General features: G+C 40.5%; 2 protein-coding genes across 3 annotated transcripts in view; one reads left to right on the forward strand and one right to left on the reverse strand.

The window, feature by feature from the left end:
- The window catches only part of efl1 (elongation factor like GTPase 1), a 242,269-nt gene extending 238,898 nt beyond the window's left edge, over positions 1-3,371 (reverse strand). Inside the window, exons 1-2 of one of the 2 annotated variants that reach the window (XM_048616009.1) lie at positions 3,266-3,371; positions 2,263-2,366 (exon numbers count right to left, since the gene is read on the reverse strand). In XM_048616009.1, coding sequence (XP_048471966.1) covers positions 2,263-2,353 — 91 coding nt within the window. In that variant the 5' untranslated portion in view covers positions 2,354-2,366; positions 3,266-3,371. The other variant, XM_048616010.1, reaches the window with a different exon arrangement.
- Positions 3,372-3,592: 221 nt separating this feature from the next.
- Positions 3,593-23,585, forward strand: part of saxo2 (stabilizer of axonemal microtubules 2) — a 36,935-nt gene continuing 16,942 nt past the window's right edge. The window contains exon 1 of the mRNA XM_020518452.2: positions 3,593-3,668. Coding sequence (XP_020374041.1) covers positions 3,631-3,668 — 38 coding nt within the window. The 5' untranslated portion in view covers positions 3,593-3,630. The remainder of the gene's footprint in view (positions 3,669-23,585) is intronic.

The following is a 23,585-nucleotide window of genomic DNA, read 5'->3' on the forward strand; positions in this document are numbered from 1 at the left end:
TCAGTTTCTCCCACAGTCCAAAGATGGGCAGGTCAGGTAGATTGTCCATGTTAAATTGCCCGGTAATGTCCAGAGATGTGCAGACTAGGTGGATTAGTGATAGCAATTGAGGGGTTACAGGGTTAGGGTAGGGAACTAGGTCTAGGTAAGATGCTCTTCAGAGGGTTGGTACAGACTTGATGGGCCAAATGGCCTCTTTCCACAATGTAGGGATTCTATGATCCTATCCTATCATGTTAATAGATTATTCAGAAGTTAAATTAATATTTATCTGACATCATTTACTTGTGAACACCCAATTTCTGCTTCCATTAGAAACCTGGTACCAGCCTGATTCAGGTGGAGTCCATTCCAATGGTGCCATTCCTTTCTGTCTCAATAATGGACCCAGGAGCATATGAATAGCCTGACATAGCCCTCACCCTGGTACTAAGAAGGCACGCAACACGTCAGACTCTCAGAATTGCTTAAAAAGGGTGGTATCATTTCCCCTACAATTATCACATGAAGCTTCCCTCTTCCATGCTTTGGACAACTTCTTGCTGCAAGGTGTCCTGATCTGCATGTTGGTTCTCCTTCCAGCAGTCTTTATTCCTTATCCTCACAGGTAGCAACTACATTGTACCTGTTGATTAGGATCAATTTCTGTATCTGCATTTTCATTCTCATTCTTTACTTTACCTCTCACCATTGGTCACACAAGCCTCATTATGAACTTCCATCTCCCTGCAAGATTGACCAAAGTCTGGAGCAAATTATCCTGATGCTTGGATATATAGGGAATGTAGATCAGTATGTCCAACTTGCATTCCGGCTCTTTGGCTCTGAATCAGAGAGATTCAAGGTAGACGCAGCTACTCGAAACGTGTTTACTGAGAACAGTCTCGTTGTCTACAAACTGGAACATACTGCAGTCCAGACACATTGAAGAAGAGTCATTCTGACTTAAAACATAACTCTGTTCCTCTTTTCACAGATGCCTCCAGACCTGCTGAATTTCTCCACCCTTCTCTGAACTTGGTCCAGACACTAACTTGATCTACCATAGCTTAACACTAGATTATTTGTTGATAATTTCAATGATCTACTCTCCACACTGTAATGGCCTAACCCATGCACGGCAACAACTTACAAATATCTCATCACCAAGACAGGATGAGCACTAAACTTGACATGCAGATACGCTTTTTGTTTAAAAAGTTACTCCTGTGTTTTGGCAGAATTTTTGCTCAGCACCAGCAACAAGTTTCACTTTAAATAAGTAAATCAATAATAACAAAGTTTTATAACTTTTTTTAAAATAATAAATCATTGTGTTGTGTTTCAGGTGTCTGGTAATTTTTATAACATGGAGTAGCAAGTCTCAGAAGCAAAACAGTTGAGAACAGCTTCAACACTGGCACCTACCTGACAATGTGGAAAATTGCCCAGCTATGTCACATTCACAAAAAGCAGCACAAATCCAAACCAGACAATCAGCATCAAAACATCTATTCTCAATCATCAGTACAGTGATTGAAGGTGTCACCAATAGTGCTATCAATCTGCAATCATGTTCAGTTTGGATTTTGCCAGAGCTACTCAACTCCAGACCTCACTAGAGCCTCACACCAAACATGAACAGAAGAGCTGAATTCCAGAAGTGAGGTGAGAGTGACAGCTGTTAACATCAAGACTGTTAAAGTGAAAAAAAATGTCTGTGGATGCTGGGAATCTGAAACAAAAGGAAGTGCTGGAGAAACTCAGCAGGTCTGGCAGCATCCAAAGAGAAACCAGAGTTCACATTTCGAGTCCAGTGACCCTTCTTCAGAATAAAAGTCAACTCCAGGACATCTCAACAGTAGTTCCTCAGTGTAGACATTTTTAGTCAACCTGTTGGATGTATTATGACACAATTCTGAAGTAGGACTTGAACCCAGGTCTCCTGGCTTGGAGGTAAGGACACTATCACTGTGCCACAAAAGCCTGACTTCCTAAATTATTTTTTAATTAATCTGGTCAGAGATTAATCCTAATCTCTGGAGTAGGTGGGACTTGAATATGGGGTAGATACACTACCACTTTTAGCTGGCAACTAGGGATGAGCAATAAATGCTGGCCCAGCCAGAGACGCCCACATCCCATAAATGAATGAAAAAGGCAACATATAAACAAATAATGTCATGGAATCAGGGCCATCTCCTCAAACTTATTTATATTTAATCAAATTTTGGAAGGGTAATAACATAAGCCAACCAGTTAAGAAAAAAAGAGAAACCTTACCATGGTCCACGTGAGCCACAATACAGATATTCCGGATGTTGGCTGTATTCTTTTGTAGATCAACAATATTTTCCAAATTAGTATGACCCATTGTGAATTTGATTCTGGAACAATATATGAAGAAAATAATAGTACTGTACCATTCCACTAACAATCCAAGCTAAATGTTCTAATATGTTATATTTTACATTCAGAATGCTAAATACTATAAATGCATAAGATAGTACAGCAATCCAGGTTAAGTCAAGATGTTACTCTTAAGATTGCTTAAAACTTTTATAATAAAGTGCTGAAAGATCAGAGGCTGCAGAAAACTAGCAAGTAGCAAATAAAATGAAGTTGCCAGAATCAATGAGGATGAGTTTGCAATTACAGGTTTACATTAGCTACCGCGATATTGTGGCTTCCTAACTGAAGTGATACAATACTATACTTAATAGAGGAATTTTGTAAATGTATCTCACTCAGAAACTATTACAGGTCTTTGGAATAACAGTGCATTGCCCTCAGTATTTTGAAGACTAGATGAGTTAACCATGATCCATAGCTATCCCTCAATCACACACAAGTTGCCCATTGTTGACTACATTCATAACATGGAAAAACAGTTGGCAGAGTACAAATGTCAGCCTCAAAAACAATAAAGGTGTAAGAGCAGGCCGATCTTGCAGCACCACTGGCAATGAACGTCCGTCATGGCAAGGGTTCCAGGCTCCAGCACTGCTTGGCCCTCTACTCCATGAGCAGGGCAGTGAATGTGCACTGAACATATGCTGGGCCTTCAAACACGGGGAGTGAGGTGAATGGCGTGAGGGACTGGGAGCGGGGAACACTGACCCTAAACCCAGGCCCAGTGGAGAAGAAAGAGTGGGAAGGGGTCGGTGTGGAGTAGGGGCAGGTATGGAGGGGAAAGGGGGAGGAAGAGGGGGAAGCGCTGACCGTCAACCCCATCTCAATGCCTCCCACACCCGGGAGAGTGAAGATGACAGAAGGCCGTGCTCACCGGAACAAGTCTCCCGGCAGATATCAAATCGAGCAGCGGCACCACGCTGACAGTCAGGCTCCAAGGCGCCTGCTCGGGCCTGTACCCTCTGACCTCTGACGTCGCGCCGACGCTGCGCCGTTGCCTGGTCGCGGCGGTTGCTGGGCAGCGGTTGCCAGGTGACGGCGGCGTCCCTGGAGACGGCCCCGACACAATAGAGGCAGCGGCGCTGAGCGCAGACACCGGCCGCTTCGCAATCACTTCTCACCTGCCATGCTGACAGCCATCACCTGCAGACAAATTATATTCATATAGATATATTTATACATATACATGTATGTGCGTGCGTGTGTGTAAAACAAAATAGCTAAATACCAACCTCAACGATGACCCGAAAGTGCATCTGTGAGATTTGTAACTGTGGGTAAGTTGAAAAGCTAACAGGTCTTCATTTCAAGGGATTATTTTATATCAGGAGCTTGATGGTTCAAGACGCTGTGCGCCATGTACATTGTCGAGATTGGCATCACAACACTAAGAGAGTGCTGCACTGTCAGGGGTGCTGTCTTTCCGATCGGATCTTAAATCCTTCCAGAAGAAACTAAAAATCCCACTGCGCTATTGCAGGAGAGCAGAAGGACCAAGTCCTCCCCGGTGTCCCCTGACTAAAGCTTCACTTTCTCGGTCGACAGCCCCGAAGCAGCTTGGCCATTGTCTCAATGCTGCTTACTCTGTGCAAATTGATTGCCCATTTCCTAGCCGACAACAGTTCCTAACAATTCCAAAGTACTTCATTGGCTTGAAAACCCTTTGGTACACCCCAAGGTCGAGAAAGGTGTTTTACAATTGCAAACTTTCTTTCGGAACTGAACTTGAATCTATTGTCAGATGGATTACTGCTTTAAGGTTGAGCCATCTATTAATTACCTTAGCATTGCATTCTATCTATTACTGTAAGCTATTGAATCCTTTCTCCTGAAAACTATTGCATTCAGGAGGCATTCTGCTTGAGGCACGTTCCAAGAAAAACAAGATAAAATTTAGACCTGTACAATTCGTTGAAATTGATACTGGCTGACCTGTAATAATTTTTATCCTGGATGAAGTTTAGTTTAGGACCACAATTGTTTTGCACGTTTAAGCCCATCGAATTATATAACAATCATGTTATGATCAAATTAAATAACGGCTACATTCATACAATGTTGAAGTGTCCCAAAAACCAAGTTGAGCCGTTGTGTCCAGAGATGTGCAGGTTAGGTGGATTAGCTATGGGGTTAAAAACCCCATGTGGGGATACGGGGATGGGAGGGAGCCGGGTGGGATGGTCTTCAGAGAGGCGGTGCAGACTCGATGAACGGAATGCCTTCTATCTGCACTGTAGGGATTCATTTTTTTTCAGTATGTGTCCCACACAAATTGCAATGCAGTTAGTGGACATATTGCAAACATAATTAGTGGAAGCGCTGGCTGTGCCCTAGCACAACAATCTGTATCTATAAGTTACAAGAAAACGTAATGTGCTAGACAGGTATTACTGTTGTTTTGACCAGACTGTTTTTACTGCTTTTGACTATAATGGAAATAACTGCAGAGGTAAATTTCTGTCGATACCTGCATTGCATTGTATTTGCTCCTTACCTTCACAATTATAATTATTTTCTATTTAACCCTTTGCAACAATTGATATTCTTTCTCTTGGTGTATTGTCCTGGAATTAATTGAAAATTCTGTACCGTATTGAGTACAAGGCTATATCTTGTTATAAAAATGTGCATCTCTTCTGACACGACGAGGTGCGCTGTTTACAAGGACAGAAGCATTGCAGAATGTATTGTCCCGCTACTCAATGCATTTGTCCCTCATGAAGGCCACAAGTTCTAACGTTTTAACCAGGAAACAATACGTCCCCCGGGTGTTCCAGAAATCAGTCAAATTTTTTTGTTTTTCTGTAGCCTGACAAGTGAATGTAAATTTCTGGCCCCTTTGCGAGAACAACACAAAAAGCAGGAAATAGTTTATACATTATTCTGAAGCTGAAATAATTCTGACACTGAACTTTGACAAGTTGCTACATCAAAGGTTATTGCAGAAAATAAAAGCTCATGGTGTAAGGGTACCATATTAAGACGGACTAAAGATTAGGTAAAAACCGAAAGAACTGCGAATGCTGTAAATCAGGAACAAAAGTAAAGTTGCTGGAAATGTTCGGCAGGTCTGGCAGCATCTATGACGGAAAAAACAGAGTTAACGTTTCGGGTCCGGTGACCCATCCTCAGAACGTCCTCAGTTCTGCGGAAGGATCACCGGACCCGAAACGTTAACTCTTTTTTTACTTCACAGATGCTGCCAGACCAGTTGAACTTTTCCAGCAACTTTGGTTTTGTTGTGGACTAAAGATTGGTTGGTTGGTAGAAAACAGAATATGCATAAACTAGTCTCTGATTGACATTTTAAGTGGACTGTCACAGGGGATTGTGCTGGGGCCTTGTTGTACAACGTTGTACAATTTACATCAATGATGTAGCATAGTCTCAGACAGCACAAAGATAGGTAGGAAAGTATGTTGTGAAAAAGTCAAGGAGTTTGCAGATGAATATAGATAGGTTCAGTGAGTGGACAAAAATCTGGCAGAAGAAATGTAATGTGGGAAAATGTGAAGTTGTTGAATTGGACAGAGTATCACTTAACTAGAGAAAGACTGCTGAAATCTGAGGTACAGAGGGATTTAGGTGTTCTAAAAGTCACTAAAAGTTGACATGCAGGTACAGCACATAATCAGAAAGGCTAATGACATGGTCTCCTTTATTTTGAGAGGAATTGAACATAAAAGTAAGAATGTTATGTTTCAAATATACAAGGGCATCAGTGAGAGCACACCTTAAATGTTGTATGCAGTTGTTGTCTCTTTGTTTGAGGAAGGATGTAATCACATTGGAGGCAGTTCAGATGAAGTTTATTAGACTGAAACTTGGAATGAGGAGGTTTTCTCATGAGGAAGGATTGGACAAAAATGACTTGTTTCCACTGTAGTTTAGAAGTGTGAGGAGTGATTCAGTTGAAGTGTATAAGATCCTGAATTGTCTTGACAAAGTGGATGTGGGAAGGATGTTTCCTCTAGTGTGTCAGTCCAGAACTAGGGAACATTGCTTTGAAATTAGGGGTTGCCCTTTTAAACAGATATGAGGACTTTTTTTTCCTCAAAGGGTTGTGCCACTTTGGATCTCTCTGTCTCAGAACATGGTAGAAGCAGGGTCATTGAATATTCGTTCAGCAAAGGTAGATAGATTTGTTAGGCAAAGCAACCAAAGGTTATCAGAGGTAGATTGGAATGTGGAATTCAAAACACAAACAGATAAATCATGATCTTATAGAAAGGTAGATTATGGCCTAAGAGGCCAAAAGATCTACTTCTGCTTGGATTTTGAAAGGTTGTGTGTTTATGTGATCTGACATAAACTCAAAATCAGACACCAACTTATTAAGCTTATCAGTGACTAATAGGCAACTGCACCCATCAATCTGCTGACTGTGACATTTTGTGCATCCTGCCCCTTCTATTGATGATAACATTTTCACATTAGCTTTGACTATATTTTCTTACTTCCTTTCCCAATCTTCCCTAAATTTCCGCTTCTCATTTCACTTTAAACAAAAACTTCTATAGGGATAGGCACATTATTGATTGTCAATAGTTTAAAATATACTTCAGAAAAACACATATGTTTTTGAGACAGGTCTTTAGCACACAATGGGGTTTGGGAAGTATGTTGGAGAATGTGATGAAGGAATTTCAATTGTGGAATGGACTCATGTTGAGAACTTTCTGTCTTATGAGACAATAGTTTGTGCTTTGGTGGTTGACTATGTGTTAAGCAAGATCTATTGTGGCTGACAAAGCTCCACTCTGATATGACAGTCTCTATGGCATTTGTTGCAGATGAAGATGGAGAACCAAGAAGATGTAGGATTTTTTAGTGTCTCTTTACTCGGACCCTCTTCTTAGGTAGTTGGGTTTCAATTTTGCCTCGGCTCTTCTAGACAGGCAAGTTTAGAGATCACAACATTGGCAATTGTCTTCAGTTTTCTGTATCAAAGTCCATATTGAAGTATAGCAACTTGTGACCAGTGGTTGGTTCACCATGCAGGAGGTTTAGAGCCAATCTGCCGTGGACTCTGCTGGTTTAGCAATGCTGGAATGAACATACTCCGAGTTGGTGACTTTATCCTGTCAAGCGATGTCAAAGATATGGCTAAGGGAGAAAAGCTTTAAACTGTTAAACCTTTTCTATCTGCTTGGCACATGATGTTTTGGTTACACTGCTATGGGGGAGGAAACGAAGGATGCAAGCTTTATAGAGCCATCACTTGGTTAGAAACATATTTTAGAAGAATTGAAAAACCCAGTTCCAAAAAAGAATCATTGGACTGAAAACCTTAATTCTGCCTGTCTGTCTCTCTCTACAGATGCTGACAGACCTGCTGAGTTTCTCCAGTACTCTGTTTTTATTTCAGCATGTTGGAATAAAATTGCTGAAAAGTATTTCTGATTTAAATGTATTTGATAATATATTGAAGTCTGGTAGCCTTGTGCAGTTTTATTAATACAACTGGAAAGGGAGTTTATGAAAATAATCAGTGTCTAGACCAATGCCTATAATTAGACTGTTTCAATTAGCTGAAAATGATTTTCTAAAATCCTACACAGAACCATTTCTGAGTTTTTGTGCATTAAATAGCCAGTTTCATCGAAAAAGTTAAAAGAAGTTTGAAGCCTTCTAAAACCTGCCTATTAGTGGTCCTGAACCAAAAATAAAGGTTATTTTTAAAATCCTCTCCTTGAAGGATTGTAATAGACACAATTAGTGGAAATTCAATATGATTATTAATTCAATCTGGAACATGGTAGTTTTGTGTGTGAAGTGGATATCTAGCACAATGAATTTGAACAATGTAATTAGCCCTTGAATATTTATTTAAGTTTGGTGCTAATGTGTCTGATTTAAAGTAAATTACATTGAAAACAAAACTCAAGCCAATAGGAACACACAGCATTTAGTCCATTAGCCCCAAGCAAATCATTTAAAAGATTTCATTTAAATAGTGACAACTGAAGTAATTAGACACTATACAAGAAATGTCTCGATTGTTCCCAAAATTTAACCAATGAGAAAAGTATTTATTTGGCACTAAATTGAAAGCATTGTTCTTTGTGTGTTGTTGGAACTGTGTTAAGCTGCAACAACATTAGAGCCAGGGTAAGATAGTTCCAGCTACAATGCACTGAGTTGCACTTGCCAAAATCAGAGCAGGCATGGCAGCCCATATGCATAAATATACAAGAGCAATGTCACAGGAAACTGACGAGTACATTTAGATTATGCAGTGTTAAGATTGCTGAGAATGAGCGCAAGAACATATGAATTAGGGGCAGGAGTAAACAATTCAGACACTCAAGCCTGTTCCACCATTCAATACAATCATGGCTGATCTCATCTAAGCCTTAATTCCACTTTCCTGCCCTCTCCCCTTAACCATTTACTAATTAAAAATCAACTATCTCCTCTTTAAATTTATTCAATGCCCCGGCATCTACCACACCATGGGAGAGTGAATTCCACAGATTCACAACATTTTGAGAGAAGTAATTTCCGTCCACCTCTGTTTTAAATCTGCTACACCTTATTCTAAAACTATGACCTCTCATTCTGGATTACTCTACATGAAGAAATATCCTTTCAATGTCTACTTTGTCAATCCCCCTTTAATATCTTATGATATATAAAATATAGTATATAAGGTATATGATACATAGTCATAGAGATGTTCAGCACGGAAACAGCTCCTTCGGTCCAACTCATCCACATCGATCAGATATCCTAAACTGATTTAGTCCTATTTGCTGGTGTTTTACCCATATCCCTCTAAACCCTTCCTATTCATATACCCAACCAGGTTCCTTTTAAATGTTGTAATTGTACCAGCCTCCATCACTTCTTCTGGCACCTCATTCTATACATGGACCATCCTCTGCGTGAAAAAGTTGCGCCTTACGTCCCTTTTAAATCTTTCTCCTCCCATCTTAAAAATATGGCCTTTAGTTTTGAACTCCCCTACCCAGGGAAAAAGACCTTGGCTATTCATCCTCTCTGTGCCCCTCATGATTTTGTAAACATCTATAAGGTTACCCTTCAGCCTCTGACGCTCCAGAGAAAATAGCCCCAGCTTATTCACCCTCTCCCAATTGCTCAAACCCTCCAACCCCAGCAGCATCCTTGTAAATCTTTTCTGAACACTTTCAAGTTTAACAACATCTTTTCTATAGCAAGGAGACCAGAATCAAACGCAGTATTCCAAAAGTGGCCTAACAACTGTCCTGCACAGCCGTACCAAGACCTCCCAACTCCTATACTCAATGCACTGACCAAGAAGGCAAGCAGACCAAATACCTTCTTCACTACCCTGTCTACCTGTAACTCCACTTTCAAGGAACTACGAACCTGCACTCCAAGGTCTCTTTCTTTGGGAACAGTCCCCAAGACCTTACCATTAAGTCTATAAGTCCTGTCCTGATTTGCTCTTCCAAAATGTAGCACCCCACATTTATCTCGATTAAACTCCATCTGCCACTCCTCGGCCCATCTGGTCAAGGACCCTTTGTACTCTGAGGTAACCTTCTTCACTGTCCATTGCACCACAAATTTGTAAATGTTTCTTTTGTCCTCCAGTAAATGTTTATTTTGTCCTTCATGTTCAGCTGTGTTCATGTGTAAAATCAAAATCACTGCTACAATTTGTTTCAATACTGTATATCTTTATGACAAGCTAAAAGTGTTGGTTGGTCTTTGGATAGTTGTAATGTATAGTTTATAGTATTTTACTTCAAATGGGTTTTATAAGGACTGTAATGCTTATTTCATTTTTCTAATTTATACGTAAAATTTTGTACCTAAGATGGTGTTGGAAATGGTGATTTTGTACACTTTTTGCTGTACTTATATATCCCTGTATTTGAATACATGTGACAATAAATATAATTCTGATTCTAAATAAACTAGTATGCCTTTTGGCAGTTATGGGATGCAGTTATGTTAATATCAGTCTTGACTCTGTGGTGAAATTCTTATCTCTGAATATCTTGATACATAATGAAGCCATGTGGCAATTTTATTCACAGAAACAGTTAGAACTGATGGTGAGACTTCAGTTCTTCCAGAAGGTCTCACTATGAAAGTTGAGGGCTAAAGGAGCAAAGGGCTGGACCAATGTCCTAGACAGCTGAAGTCATCCTTCTAACCAGGCCGTCTTGACCCGTGGTCACTCTGTTACTGCCTCAGAGAGGTGGCAGACCCAAATCTTGCTCACCCACTTCTCTCAGAGCTGGAAATTTTGTGGAAATGGGAGGAGGTGACAGGTTTGGGATCACAAAGTTGGGAATTTGCCAGACTAGCAGTTCATAAATTAAATTGGAAGATCTGTCCATTAGGTCAGATGAAAATAGGGTGTGAGGAGGCTCATTTAGAATCTTAACTGAATACAGAAAATATGTTGTGGCCACAGATGAAAAAATAATATTAATGATGTAACCTTGATGCCATAATAGTGTTGTATTAATTTGACTGTGAAGTGTTTTGAAGCATCCTGAATCTGTGAAGGTACTATATAAAAACAAGTTATTTGTTACTATAAATAGCAGAGAATAGAGGTTTTTGGGGAAGGAATAAGAACAAATAACTTGATAGTCATTGATAGTTAACAATACAAAACTTGAGTATTGTTGCAAAACTATACATTTTGTTGAGGTTTTTCATCCTGCAATAATCAAGACAATTTATAAGAAATAACACCTTTGCTAAATAATCTTAAAAGTACAAAGAATTATGCTGACAACCATCTTAGGACTGCGCAGTTCACTGTCAGTCATCATTAATTTGTGCATTCTCTCTGTGGCAACTCTGTTACTGATCAGAGTCTACTTGGCAAACAATCAGCACTCTCCTCTCTCAAAAATTATAAATGTTGCTTTCCCTTTACTTTAGTATTTCTTGCAAATTGTCTTGATGACTGCAAGATGAAGAACTTCAACAAACTTTGTCTTTTCTTCTGCAATACTTGAACAAAATGATTGCAGCTTGAACAAATTTTATGAGGTTGAAGGGAACTGGTACTACAATTATTATATCTGTGAATCCCTATATCTTTTGCTATCAATCGCACATCTATAATTTTACCTTGACAGCTGTGTGATATCTTGTTTCAGAAACTTAGCTGTATTGGTGTGGGAAGCAAACTGCTGTTCTATTTAAGATGCAGTGAAACTCTAGAAAACAAGAGAGTCTATACTCCAGCCTAAATCACCCTGCTGAGGAAATTATTTTATAGTTTACTTGATACAAAAGTTTTAAAGTTTGTGTTAACTGTGGAATTATGGTTTGTGTTCATTTACAGTTAAAATAGAACAACAGATGTTGAAAGGCAGTAATTCTAGTGTCAGATTCAGATATTGTAAAGGTTGATTGAGATGCTTAGGTGGTTTATGAAGGTAATATGAACCCTAAGATAGAATTACTACCCTTAATTCATCTCCTGATATTTGGACCAGTATAATATATGTATAATTTACTCATTTGATTTTCCTCACATATATTTTTAACAGTACACAGATGTGATACTATTAAGATAATGAACAATTGATAAAACTGCATTCAGGCAGGTTAGGCAGTTTTTCAGAACAGGCCCAAATAATCGTGTCCCAATATTGATTGAAATCAGGCACAGAACCCTGAAGCGTTTAATGATTTGATTCACCATACTCCTAATGAATACTAATAAAAATTACTTAGCACAAAACAAAGCATGAAAATAAATACATCCTGGTATCCCATTTATTTAACATGCAATAAAAGTAAAACACATTAAAGAATTCAATATTGAGCTATTTAAATAAGCATCAGGGGACTATTCAGAGTTGGTCTTATCAAACAGACCTAATCAACATTTTTGTAACAGCCATCAATAATGATTCCAATGTTTAGGCAAATACTTTAATACTGTTTGAGCAATAGTAGAAATAATGGAAAAAAACAGTGAAATTTGGCCTCTCCAACTGTCTCTCAATAATCTCATCATTTTATAGCTACCATTTATGCAGGATTTGGATATTTTATTCCAAAGCCTCGTACTCGCAGTAAGATGTTATTATCACAGAATCCCTATAGTGTGGAAACAGGCCATGATATTCTGATTCTCTGAAGAGTATCCGACCTAGAGTCACCCCTCTTACCCTATCCCTGCAGTTCCAATGGCTAATCCACCAAACCTACACATCCTTGGACACTATGGGCAATTTAGCATGGCCAATCCACCTAACCTGCACATCTTTGGACTATGGGACAAAACCAGAGCACCTGGTGGAAACCCACATAGACACTGGGAGAATGTGCAAGCTCCACACAGACAGTCGCCTGAGGGTGGAATTGAACCCGGGTCCCTGGCTCTGTGAGGCAGCAGTGTTAACCACTGAGCCACCATGGTAAATTTTAGTCATATCACAAAGTTATTAAAGTATCTCCTGGACAGAGCGCAGAAAGAAATGTCAGGGATGGGGGAATTACACATCCAAAACAGAACGCATACAGTTTTCCTTCCATTAAAATTATTATTAATAAATAGAAGCAGTCTTTGAAACACTTATAAAATTCTTACCATTTGGTTTTCGTCACTGTGTTTCACCAAGATGATTTTTTCTCAGCTAAGTGGCTGGAACAGAAATGTAGTTTCATAACACTGAAACGTGACAGGTACTGTATACTGTTACTTCAGTTTGAATTACAGCAGCACACTACTACCAAAATAATTTTCCATCTAACTATTTATTTTCATGATAGATATCTCTGTAATATTTTAAAACGGTAGGAATTGGTTAAATTTTCATTTAAGATGAATCATGTTACCAAATACCATTATGTCCCACATTTTGGATGAACATTTATGAATCTCTTAAATTTGTACTTTCATGGATTGCAATATCATTTCAACTCCTCAATGTGCATTTCATATTTAAAATCATGATGAGAGAGTATAGTCAAATATGTAATGCCCCCTCAGTTACTGTAACAGAGACCCCACAGTAAAAATCCAGAAATGATAATGCCTAATAATCTGCTTTATTGAAAATTAACTGATCTATCTGAATATAAATGACACGCTATAAACTCTGCAGACCATAAATCTATTATTCAGATTATCCAGATGTTTATGAGCTGACCCAAGCAATTCATGGCATCACTTTAGTGCAATACGTTGGAAGTGGAAACGTGGGTGATATAGTATTTGGATGAGTAAAGAAGCCCAGTAATTACAGTGGTGTTGAAGCTTAATAAAGATTGATCCTTGAATGGTGGAGTAGGCTTGAGGGGCTGAGTGACCATTTCTTGATTCTTTTCCTTTTTTTTGTAAGTAATCTATTTTCTAATTAACCTGTTCAGAGGTGTTAATACACATCTCTGGAGCAGGTGGGACTTGAACCTGGGCCTCCCAGTACAGGGGTAAGGACACTACTATTGTGCCATAAAGTCATTTCTAAAGCTTCATCGCTGTTTTACGCTTCAGCGAAGTACTTATTTTTGTGATGTTTGTAGTTAGGCAGTCCAATGTCATTCTATAATCAATTAAATTTCAAAATTCAGAAATGATTTTGTCCCAAGGATTCTGGACTGGAGAGGAGATGGTGAATAATATTATTCCTTATGTGAAATATGTGGCTGCTCTTCTAAACAGCAGGGATTATTCACTCAGAGATAGTAGGAACTGCCGATGATGGAGTCTGAGATAACAAGGTGTAGAGATGGATGAACACAGCAGGCCAGGCAGCATCAGAGGAGCAGGAAAGCTGATGTTTTGGGTCTAGACCCTTCTAGACACTGAGCCTGTTCATAACACTGGCAACCCCTTCAGATTAAACTAAGCACCAATGTGTTTGCACTATTTATAGCTTTTCGCAGTTCTTCAATGAGACCATTCAAAAATAATTTTTTTTTATTGGAAGGGTACCAATACCTTCTAAACACCTAAAAAGTATATGATTTATTATTATACACTGCTACGAAAGAAAATAATGTTTGGTTCTGCATAGTTTATAGTCATTTTCAGCAGTTAAACTTGGACACTCACCATTGAAATATAGACACGTTCTTAAGAATTTTTTTTTCTATTCAAATTATTTTCAGCTGTACTACTAAAGCTGCAATAGATAACTACTTGATGAATCAAGTTTTTTTTTCAAGAAAAGCACTGATTAAGACTATAAAACACTCCCTGATTGTCCTGGTTTATATGTGACTTCATGTCTGGATTACACAATATAATTTACCAACTAAGGGTGACTGATGATGTTTCATGTCCTGGAGAGGTTTTGTGCATTTTTTTAATTAAAAGATTGGTTGCTATAGATTGTTACCTTGAAACTATGTGGTATGGTTGAACTGTAGTATAGTTTCAGCATAGAAGGAATCCATCCAGCCTTTTGTAGCCATACCAACTCTCTGCAAGAGAGTCCGCGTCTCCCACATCTCCTGCAACTCATCCCTCACACCCCGTCCACGCAATAAGAACCAAAAAAGAATCCCCCTCGTCCTCACGTACCACCCCACCAACCTCCGGATCCAACGCATCATCCTCCAACACTTCCGCCATCTGCAATCCGACCCCACCACCAAAGACATCTTTCCCTCCCCACCCTTATCTGCTTTCCGGAGGGACCACTCTCTCCGTGACTCCCTTGTCCGCTCCACACTCCCCTCCAGCTCCACCACACCCGGCACTTTTCCCTGCAACCGCAGGAAGTGCTACACCTGCCCCCATACCTCCTCCCTCACCTCCATCCCAGGCCCCAAGAAGACTTTCCACATCAAGCAGATGTTCACCTGCACATCTGCCAATATGGTATACTGCATCCGCTGTACCCAGTGTGGCTTCCTCTACGTCGGGGAAACCAAGCGGAGGCTCGGGGACCGCTTTGCAGAACACCTACGCTCGGTTCGCAATAAACAACTGCACCTCCCAGTCGCGAACCATTTCAACTCCCCCTCCCATTCCTCAGACGACATGTCCATCCTGGGCCTCCTGCAGTGCCACAACGATGCTACCCAAAGGTTGCAGGAACAGCAACTCATATTCCGCTTGGGAACCCTGCAGCCCAATGGTATCAATGTGGATTTCACAAGTTTCAAAATCTCCCCTCCCGCTACCGCATCCCAAAACCAGTCCAGCTCGTCCCTGCATCCCTAACCTGTTCTTCCTCCCACCTATCCCCTCCTCCCACCTCAAGCCGCACCTCCATCTCCTACTGACCAACCTCATCCCACCCCCTTGACCTGTCCTTCCTCCCTGGACTGACCTATCCCCTTCCTAACTCCCCACCTACACTCACCTTTACTGGCCCCATCTCTGCCTCTTCGACCTGTTTGTTTCCTCTCCACCTATCCTCTCCTCTATCCATCTTCTATCCGCCTCCCACTCTCTCCCTATTTATTTCAGAACCCCCTTCCCCTCCCCCTTTTCTGATGAAGGGTCTAGGCCCGAAACGTCAGCCTCTCTGCTCCTATGATGCTGCTTGGCCTGCTGTGTTCATCCAGCCCTGCACCTTGTTGTCTCGGATTCTCCAGCATCTGCAGTTCCTACTATCTCTGCAAGAGCAAATCAGTTGATCCACTTCTGCATCCATTTATCATTGACCCAAATCCCAGAACTCATCCCTTCACTATTGTGGATGCTCCTATCACTGCAGCAGTTCAAGGTGGCAGCTCTACACCACCTTCTTCAGCACAATCAGGAATGGACAATAAATGCTGGAATAGGCAGCAACATCAAAATCCAATTATGAACAAAATTTTAAAAATACTGTTCTGATGTGTTGACATTAACTTCATTTTTAATCTTAAATAGAAATATTTCAGTAGAATAAATCATTCAGTACAGAGCGTATAAATTGTGAAATTAATCTTCAACATCTAATTGCATTCTTTCACAAGCTTGATACATTTTAAGAATTATTAACAGCTTAAATGAATACAAGTACACAAATATGTGTTCTCAATGATTTATAGGATTTTCACTAAAGTGGGTAAAATACCTTTAAAATTGATCAGTCACTCATATAATGAAAAGTAAGTGTGAGCTTTGTTTTCCAAACTCAGGAATAAACAAACATTTGCACATTTGTGAAATGCAAATCTGATCTGACAAATATGGTTGCACAGAGAAAAATTAAAAATTAACAATCAAACATCAAAGTGCCAGCAACCCTATCTCAATTCCCACCTCCATTATTAATTCTTTTAAAAAATGTCCATTTTTAATATGGATTAATAACAAGTTTAAAAGCCAGTCTCAGAATTTGCATGTGCTTATTCAATACAGTAATTGAAAAGCATATCGTTTTACGTCAGAGCTGCAGAGGTTTAATGGTCCTCTGGGACTATGGCGACTTTCCTTTTACCTTTATAATCAAAACAGTTGTAAACAATTTTTAATTCTTGTACAATTTATATCTAGCATGCTGATTTCAATCACCAACCTATTTAATTTTACTCTTGTGTTACTGCCTTAACAATCAGCATATTAGATGTATAATTTACCATCATGTTCATGTTTGAAACTTAACATTTTAGAGATTCATAACTGCATATGTGTACAAAACTGAAAGAATTATGTTTCCTTTTGTATGTCTGTGCTTTGTAAACTGCAGTAAGAAGGGTATGAGGTAACACAATTAATAGGGAGAAATAGGCTCAGTGAAACTGCAACAAAGCAACGATCAGACTGGGTGATATATGAGTTTGATCAGAAATCAAGGTGTTTCATGACAGTGTAATAAAAACAAAAAAATGCTGGAAATATTCTGCAGGTGGCAGTTTGCATTTGAGGACATGGTAACATAACTAATAGGTTGAACTTAATGGCCGCCCTGAAGTGAGTTTAGTTGCATGGGAGTCTTTAATAGGATAGAAGGGTGTGGGTGGGGCCCCTGCCACCTTCTTACATCTGCCTAATTAGATCTGAGGCATGAAACTTTCCTGGACCACTGCAATTAATGGACCTTCAAGGACAACATCCTACTACCGCTAGCACACGATATTCAGGAAGCCTGAAAAGCTGTAGGCACTGGAGGAATTCTTTCCAATCAAAATCAGTAAATGAAAATTCTGGTAGATTAGATGAAATGACAAACTCTATCCCAGAGCTCAACGCTGAGGCAACCATGTCAAAGAAGATGCTTTCAGTACTGCAAAGAGTTTTATTTTTGATAGACACAAACTGCTCTCAGTTTGATTACAAAATAAAGTATGCTTGCAGCATGAATCTTTTATGGAAGGACAGTTTCTTTGAGACATTACTAGATCTTTTGTTGAAAGACTAGGCACTCTGTCAGACACCATAGAGCTTGAAGAAAGTATAGAACTGAACATAAGGCTACTCAGCTGGAAGTCCTGGTATGGAAGCAGCCTGAAAATGCATCTGGTCATTTACTGCTCCATTTTCACAACCCTTCAAAATGCTCTGATAGGACATTGGACAGCTTGCCCAGGCTCCTTTGATGTAGTCATGTAGTCCTTAGCATGTAGTGGAGTTACATGCTGCCCGTTTAGCACTAGGCATTGAGAGGCCTAACAAATGGCTTGTACAAATGGATTTCTTGAGGCCACTTGAAAAAAAGCTTCCTTGTAACTTTGTACCTTTGTGTGTCCAGAAGGTCCAGGATCACTCCTGGGCCCACAAACAAGAGCTGGCCCAGTGCTTTGCATATGTAAGGTACCTGGCGGATGGCTCTACTTATCTCTGGCCCAATCTACAGACAGCCCAGTGTGGCAGCTAGCCTACTCTTATCTCTCTTACTGAGCTGCAGCAGGGCTTGGATCCTGAACTAACAGCTGTGCAGGCCTCAAGATGGCTCAAACCTACGACAATAACAATATGCAGACACTGAGCATTTTGTGCCTTGATTTAAAATTGCTCCAGTATGTTAGTGCAAAGCAATCGTATGATATAAAATAAGGGTCGTCATAAATAATTTACATTTTATAATGGCTGTTTCAAACAATCTTCAAATTGTAACAGCAATAGGTACTCAGATCTCCATAGGCCTATTGTTTAAAGATAAGCAGTTAGAATGTTTTCCCAGTATTGTCACCTAAATATAGTTTGATTAACTAGATATTTAGGTTTAACAATTGATAATTGCAACGTAAGCTACACCTATAGTCTCCTGATTTAAGGTCCTCCAGACAGCTTATCTTCCACAAAACGTTTTGTTTCTGCTCCCGAGCTCCTTTCATAACTCTCATTCTATTTACTGCATATTGAAGTGTCACTGGGGAGGCAGTGATGTAGTAGTATTACATTGGACCATGTAATTCAGAGCTAATGCTCTGGGGACATGGGTTAGAATCCCACCACACAGCTGGTGAAATTTGAATTTACTTAATAAATCTGGGATTAAAAGCTAGTCTACTGTTTGAAATGGTGCAACTCAATTGCATCAAACTGCTATGAAGCCTAAAATAATGGAATGTAGCAAGTTGGAGTGTTTGGCATCAACTTAAGCACTTGTAATGACAATGGCAAACCCAGCCCTGTCAACCTTACAGTCCTCCTCACTCCCACCTAGAGATGTTGTGACAAATATTGGACATCTGTCCCACAGGCTAATCAAACAGTAACATGACGTAGTCACATTCACAGAATGGTAACTGATAGACAACGTCGTCAGCCCTAGGTATATCCTGCTTCACCAGTCAGAGGTGGTGGCACAGTGGTATACAGTCAGAAGGGAGTTTCCCTGGGAGACCCCATAAAGTGTCATGACTTTGTAAGTGTCATGGTCAAACATGGTAGAAGAAGCCACTGATTACCACTGATGAATCTACACTCCCCTATGTTGAGCACCACTTGGAGGAAGTGCTGAGGGTGGCAAGGGTACAGACTGTACTCTAGTGGGTGACTTCAATGTCTATCACCAACAATAGCTCAGCAGGACCACTGCCAACTAAGTTGGCTGAGTCTGAAAGGAGTCTGCTGCATCTGTGGCCGGTGTTGAGGAAATCAACAAGAGGGAAAATATTCTTGATCTCTTCCTGTCCAATCTATCGGCTGCGGATGCATCTGACCGTGACTCTTTGGGTAAGAGTGATCACCATACGGTTCCTTGTGGAGACATAGTCCATTTTCAGTTTGAGGGTACCTTCCATTGTGTTGTGCAGCACTACCACAGTGGTAAATGGACAGATCCAGTAACTCAACCTTGGGCATCCATTAACAGGAACAAAATTGTATTCAAACATCTGTAACCTCATGGCCCACATAAACCCTACTCTACCATTATCATCAAGCCAGGGGATCAATCTTGATTCAATGAAAAGTGCAGGAGGGTATACATGAAGCAGTACCAGGCATACCTAAAAATGAGTAATCAACATGGCGAAGCCACCAAACAGGAATAGTTGTGTACCAAACAGTAGAAGCAGTGAGTGATGCAAAGTATAAAGCGATCCAATACCACTGGATCAGATCTAATTCTGCAGTCCTTTTACACCCATTTGTGAACAGTGGTGGATAATTAAACAATTAACACGAGGAGGAGGTTTCACCACTATGCCATCCTCAATGATGGGGTCAACAAACATATCAGGGCAAAAAACAGGAGTGAAGCATTTGCACCCACATTCAGCCTAAAGGGCTGAAGGAATAATCCATCTCGAGCTCTGCCTGAACTCCTCAATGTCACAGATGACAGTCTTCAACCAATTCGATTCACTCCACATAATGTAAAGAAATGGCTGAATTCAGTGGATACTGCAAAAGCTATGGACCCTGACGACATTTCCAGTAATAGTGCTGAAGAATGCTATAGAACTAACTGCAGCGCTAGTCAGACTGTCCCAATGAAGTTACAACACTGACATCTAGCTTACAATGTGGAAAATTGCCTGGGTATTTTCTGTGCCACATAAAGCAGAATAAATCCAACCCAGCCAATTACTGCCACAATAATCCACTCCTGATCATTAGTAAAGCATTTGGGGAGCCGTCTAAACTGGCCATCAAGATGCACTCACTCAGAAATAATTAGTCTGTTCACTGATGCTCAGTTTGGGCTTGAATAGAACTATTCAGCTCCTGAACCTATTGCAGGCTTCGGCCTAACATAGACAAAAGATTTGAACTCCAGAGGCAAGTAACCACACTTTACATCAAAGCAGTCCAGGAGTGTTTTGGACATGAAGGACTCTAGCAAGAATGGAGTCAATGGGTCTCAGAGGGAAATCTCTGCTGGTTGGCATCATACCAGGCACATAGGAAAATGGTGATGGTTGTCAGAGATCAATCATCTCCGCTCCAGGATATCATTGCAAGAGTTCCTCAGCGTAGTGTCTTAGGCCCAAAAATCTTCAGCTACTTTATCAATGACCTTCCTTCTAGTGGGAATGTTCCCTATGATTTTAGTGTTCAACGCTGTTCACAAATCCTCTGATGCTGAAGCAATCTATGTTCATATACAGCAAGAATTTGACAAAAAAATCCAGTTTTGGCTGAAAAGTGACAAGCAACATTTGCTCATAGACATTTATAGCATAGAAGGAGGCCGTTCAACCCATCATGTCCTTGTTGATCAACAAAGGTCTGACCACACTACACTAATTCCATTCTCCTGAAGGCTATGGTATTATCAGTGAATATCTAAAAACTGCTTAAATGTTATGAGAGGTTTTAACTCAATCACCCTTCCAGGCAGTGAGGTCACCCTCTGGGTGAAACTATTTCTCCTTGACTCTCCTCTCAGCTTCTAACTGTTACGTTAAATTCATGGCCAGCTTATTGGCCCCTCTACAACTAGAAATAATGTTGTTCTAGCTACCTTATCTATGCCCCGCATAATGTTCCGCACCTCTATCAGTTCTCCTATCAACTTCACTGCTCCCAGGACAATAACCCCAGCCTATCCAACTTTTTTTCAGAGCTCAGGCCCACCAGCATCCTGGAAAAGTTTCTCTGTGCCCTCTCTGGTGCTATCACATCCTTCATATAACTATGTTCCTGAACAACCTGCTCAGTGATGTTATTACACACCTCTGGAGCAGGTGGGACTTGAACTCAGGTCTCTTGGAAAAGGGGTAGCAAACTAACACTGCACCACAAGAGAGCCCCACATCCTTCCTATAATGTGGTAACAAGAACTACATGCAGCTGTGTCCTAACTCTCATTTTATACAGTTCCAGCATGATCTCTCTGCTCTCGTATTCTATACCTTTGCTAATAAAGTCATATATCCCATATTCCTTCTTAACCACCTTATCTACCCACCCTACTGCTTTCAGGGATCTGTGAAATACATATCAAAATGCTTCTGATCATCAGTACTGCCACTTACAGTGTAATCCCTTGCCTTGTTAACCCTCCCCAAGTACATTATCTTGCATGTTTCTGATTGAATTCCATTTGCCACTGCTCTGCCCACCTGAACACTCCATTGATGTCCTTCTGTGGTTTATGAAAATTCTCCCATTTTCCACCCTACCAAATGTTGCGTCGGCCACAAACATTTTGATCATAATCCCCACATCTAAGTCGAAATCATTGTTGTACATTGTAAATAGCGCCATGACCTCTGTGGAACCTTACAACAGACTTTCAATCACAGAACCATCCCTCCACCAATACCCTCTGCCCCCTGTCTCTCAGCCATTTTGGATCCAATGTGCCACTTTGTCTTGGATCCCGTGGGCTCTTACTTTCTTGACCAGTTGGCCCTTATCAAAAACCTTCCTAAAGTCCATGTAGGACCAAATATAATGCATTGTCATTATCAACATTCCTGGTTACCTACCCAAAAAAAAATCAAATTCATCAAATGTGACATTCCCTTAACAAGTCCATGCTGACTAGCCTTGACTATCCTTGTCTCTTCAAGTGCAGTTATATTCTGTCCGTTAAAAGTCCTTCTAATAACTTTCCCACCACTGAGGTTAGATACACAGGAACACCACCACCTGCAAGTTCTCCACAAAGCCACCTAACCCTAACCCTAGTCCTAACCCTAACCCTAGTCCTAACCCTAACCACTCACCATCCTGACTTGGAAACATATCACCATTTCTTCACTGTCGCTAGGTCAAAATCCTGGAATTTTCTCCCTTATGGCATTTGATGTGTCAAGCCATAGCAGGTGGACTGCAGCAGTTCAAGAAGGCAGCTCACCACCACCTTCTCAAGGGCAACTAGCGGTGCAGTCATTCCACAAATGAATATAGAAAAACAGTTATGGACAAAATACTGTAGTGGTTTACCATTTCCTTCTTAGGCTGTCTGACCTGCTCTCATCGACTGCCATTAGGTGATTTGGAGCGGGACTTGACCCTAGAGGGTTCTGGGCTAGAGTTGGTGATTTACAACAATGCCATAAGATCTTCTGCTGAGCTTGTTACATACTTACAATTCTTGCCCTTGCCATATCTCTGATTTACCTTCACTTCACTAATGGCTGCTATGCTTTTAGATACCTAAGTTCTAGAACTTCCTCCCTAAATACCTTTATCTCTCTCTTCTTTTTATATCACTTCCAAAAGCCTACTTCTTTGACCAAGTTGCTAAAGGGGATCGACAAAGAGAACATAGAATGCTGTTTCCTCTTGTACGTCAATTTAGAACGAAAGGTCATAATTTTAGGCTAAGAGTAGCAGAGATGAGGAGGAATTACTTCTATCAAAGCATCATGACTCTGTGAAATTCCTTACTCCATAATGCAGTGGACACCAGGACACAGAATAAACTTAAGGAGGAGATAGACAGATTTTCCAATCATCATCAACTGCTTCATCAATGACCTTCCCTCCATGATACGATCAGAACTAGGAATGTTCACTCATGTTTGCTCAATGTTCGGTGTCATTTGCAACTCCTTAGATTCTAAAGCAGCCTGTGTCGATATGCAACAAGACCTGGACAATATTTAAGCTTGAACTGAGAAGTGACAAGTAACAATCGTGCCACACAAGCATGGGATACCAACACATGCAAGTTCCCCTCCAAGCCACTCATCATTGTGTCTTGGAAATATGTGACTGTTCCTCCAGTGTCGTTGGGTGAAATCCTGGAATTCCCTCCCTAACAACACATGGACAGCAGCAGTTCAAGAAGGCAGCTCACCACCACCTTATCAAGGGCAACTGGGGGCCTGCAATAAATGCTGGCCCAGCCAACAACTCCCTTTTCCCACGAGAGAATAAAAAGAAAAGATTTTTAAAACTCCTTGACAACAAGGTGCAGAGCTGGATGAACACAGCA

This window comes from Rhincodon typus, chromosome 33, assembly GCF_021869965.1.
Source record: "Rhincodon typus isolate 14 chromosome 33, sRhiTyp1.1, whole genome shotgun sequence".
NCBI classification, from domain to species: Eukaryota; Metazoa; Chordata; class Chondrichthyes; order Orectolobiformes; family Rhincodontidae; genus Rhincodon; species Rhincodon typus.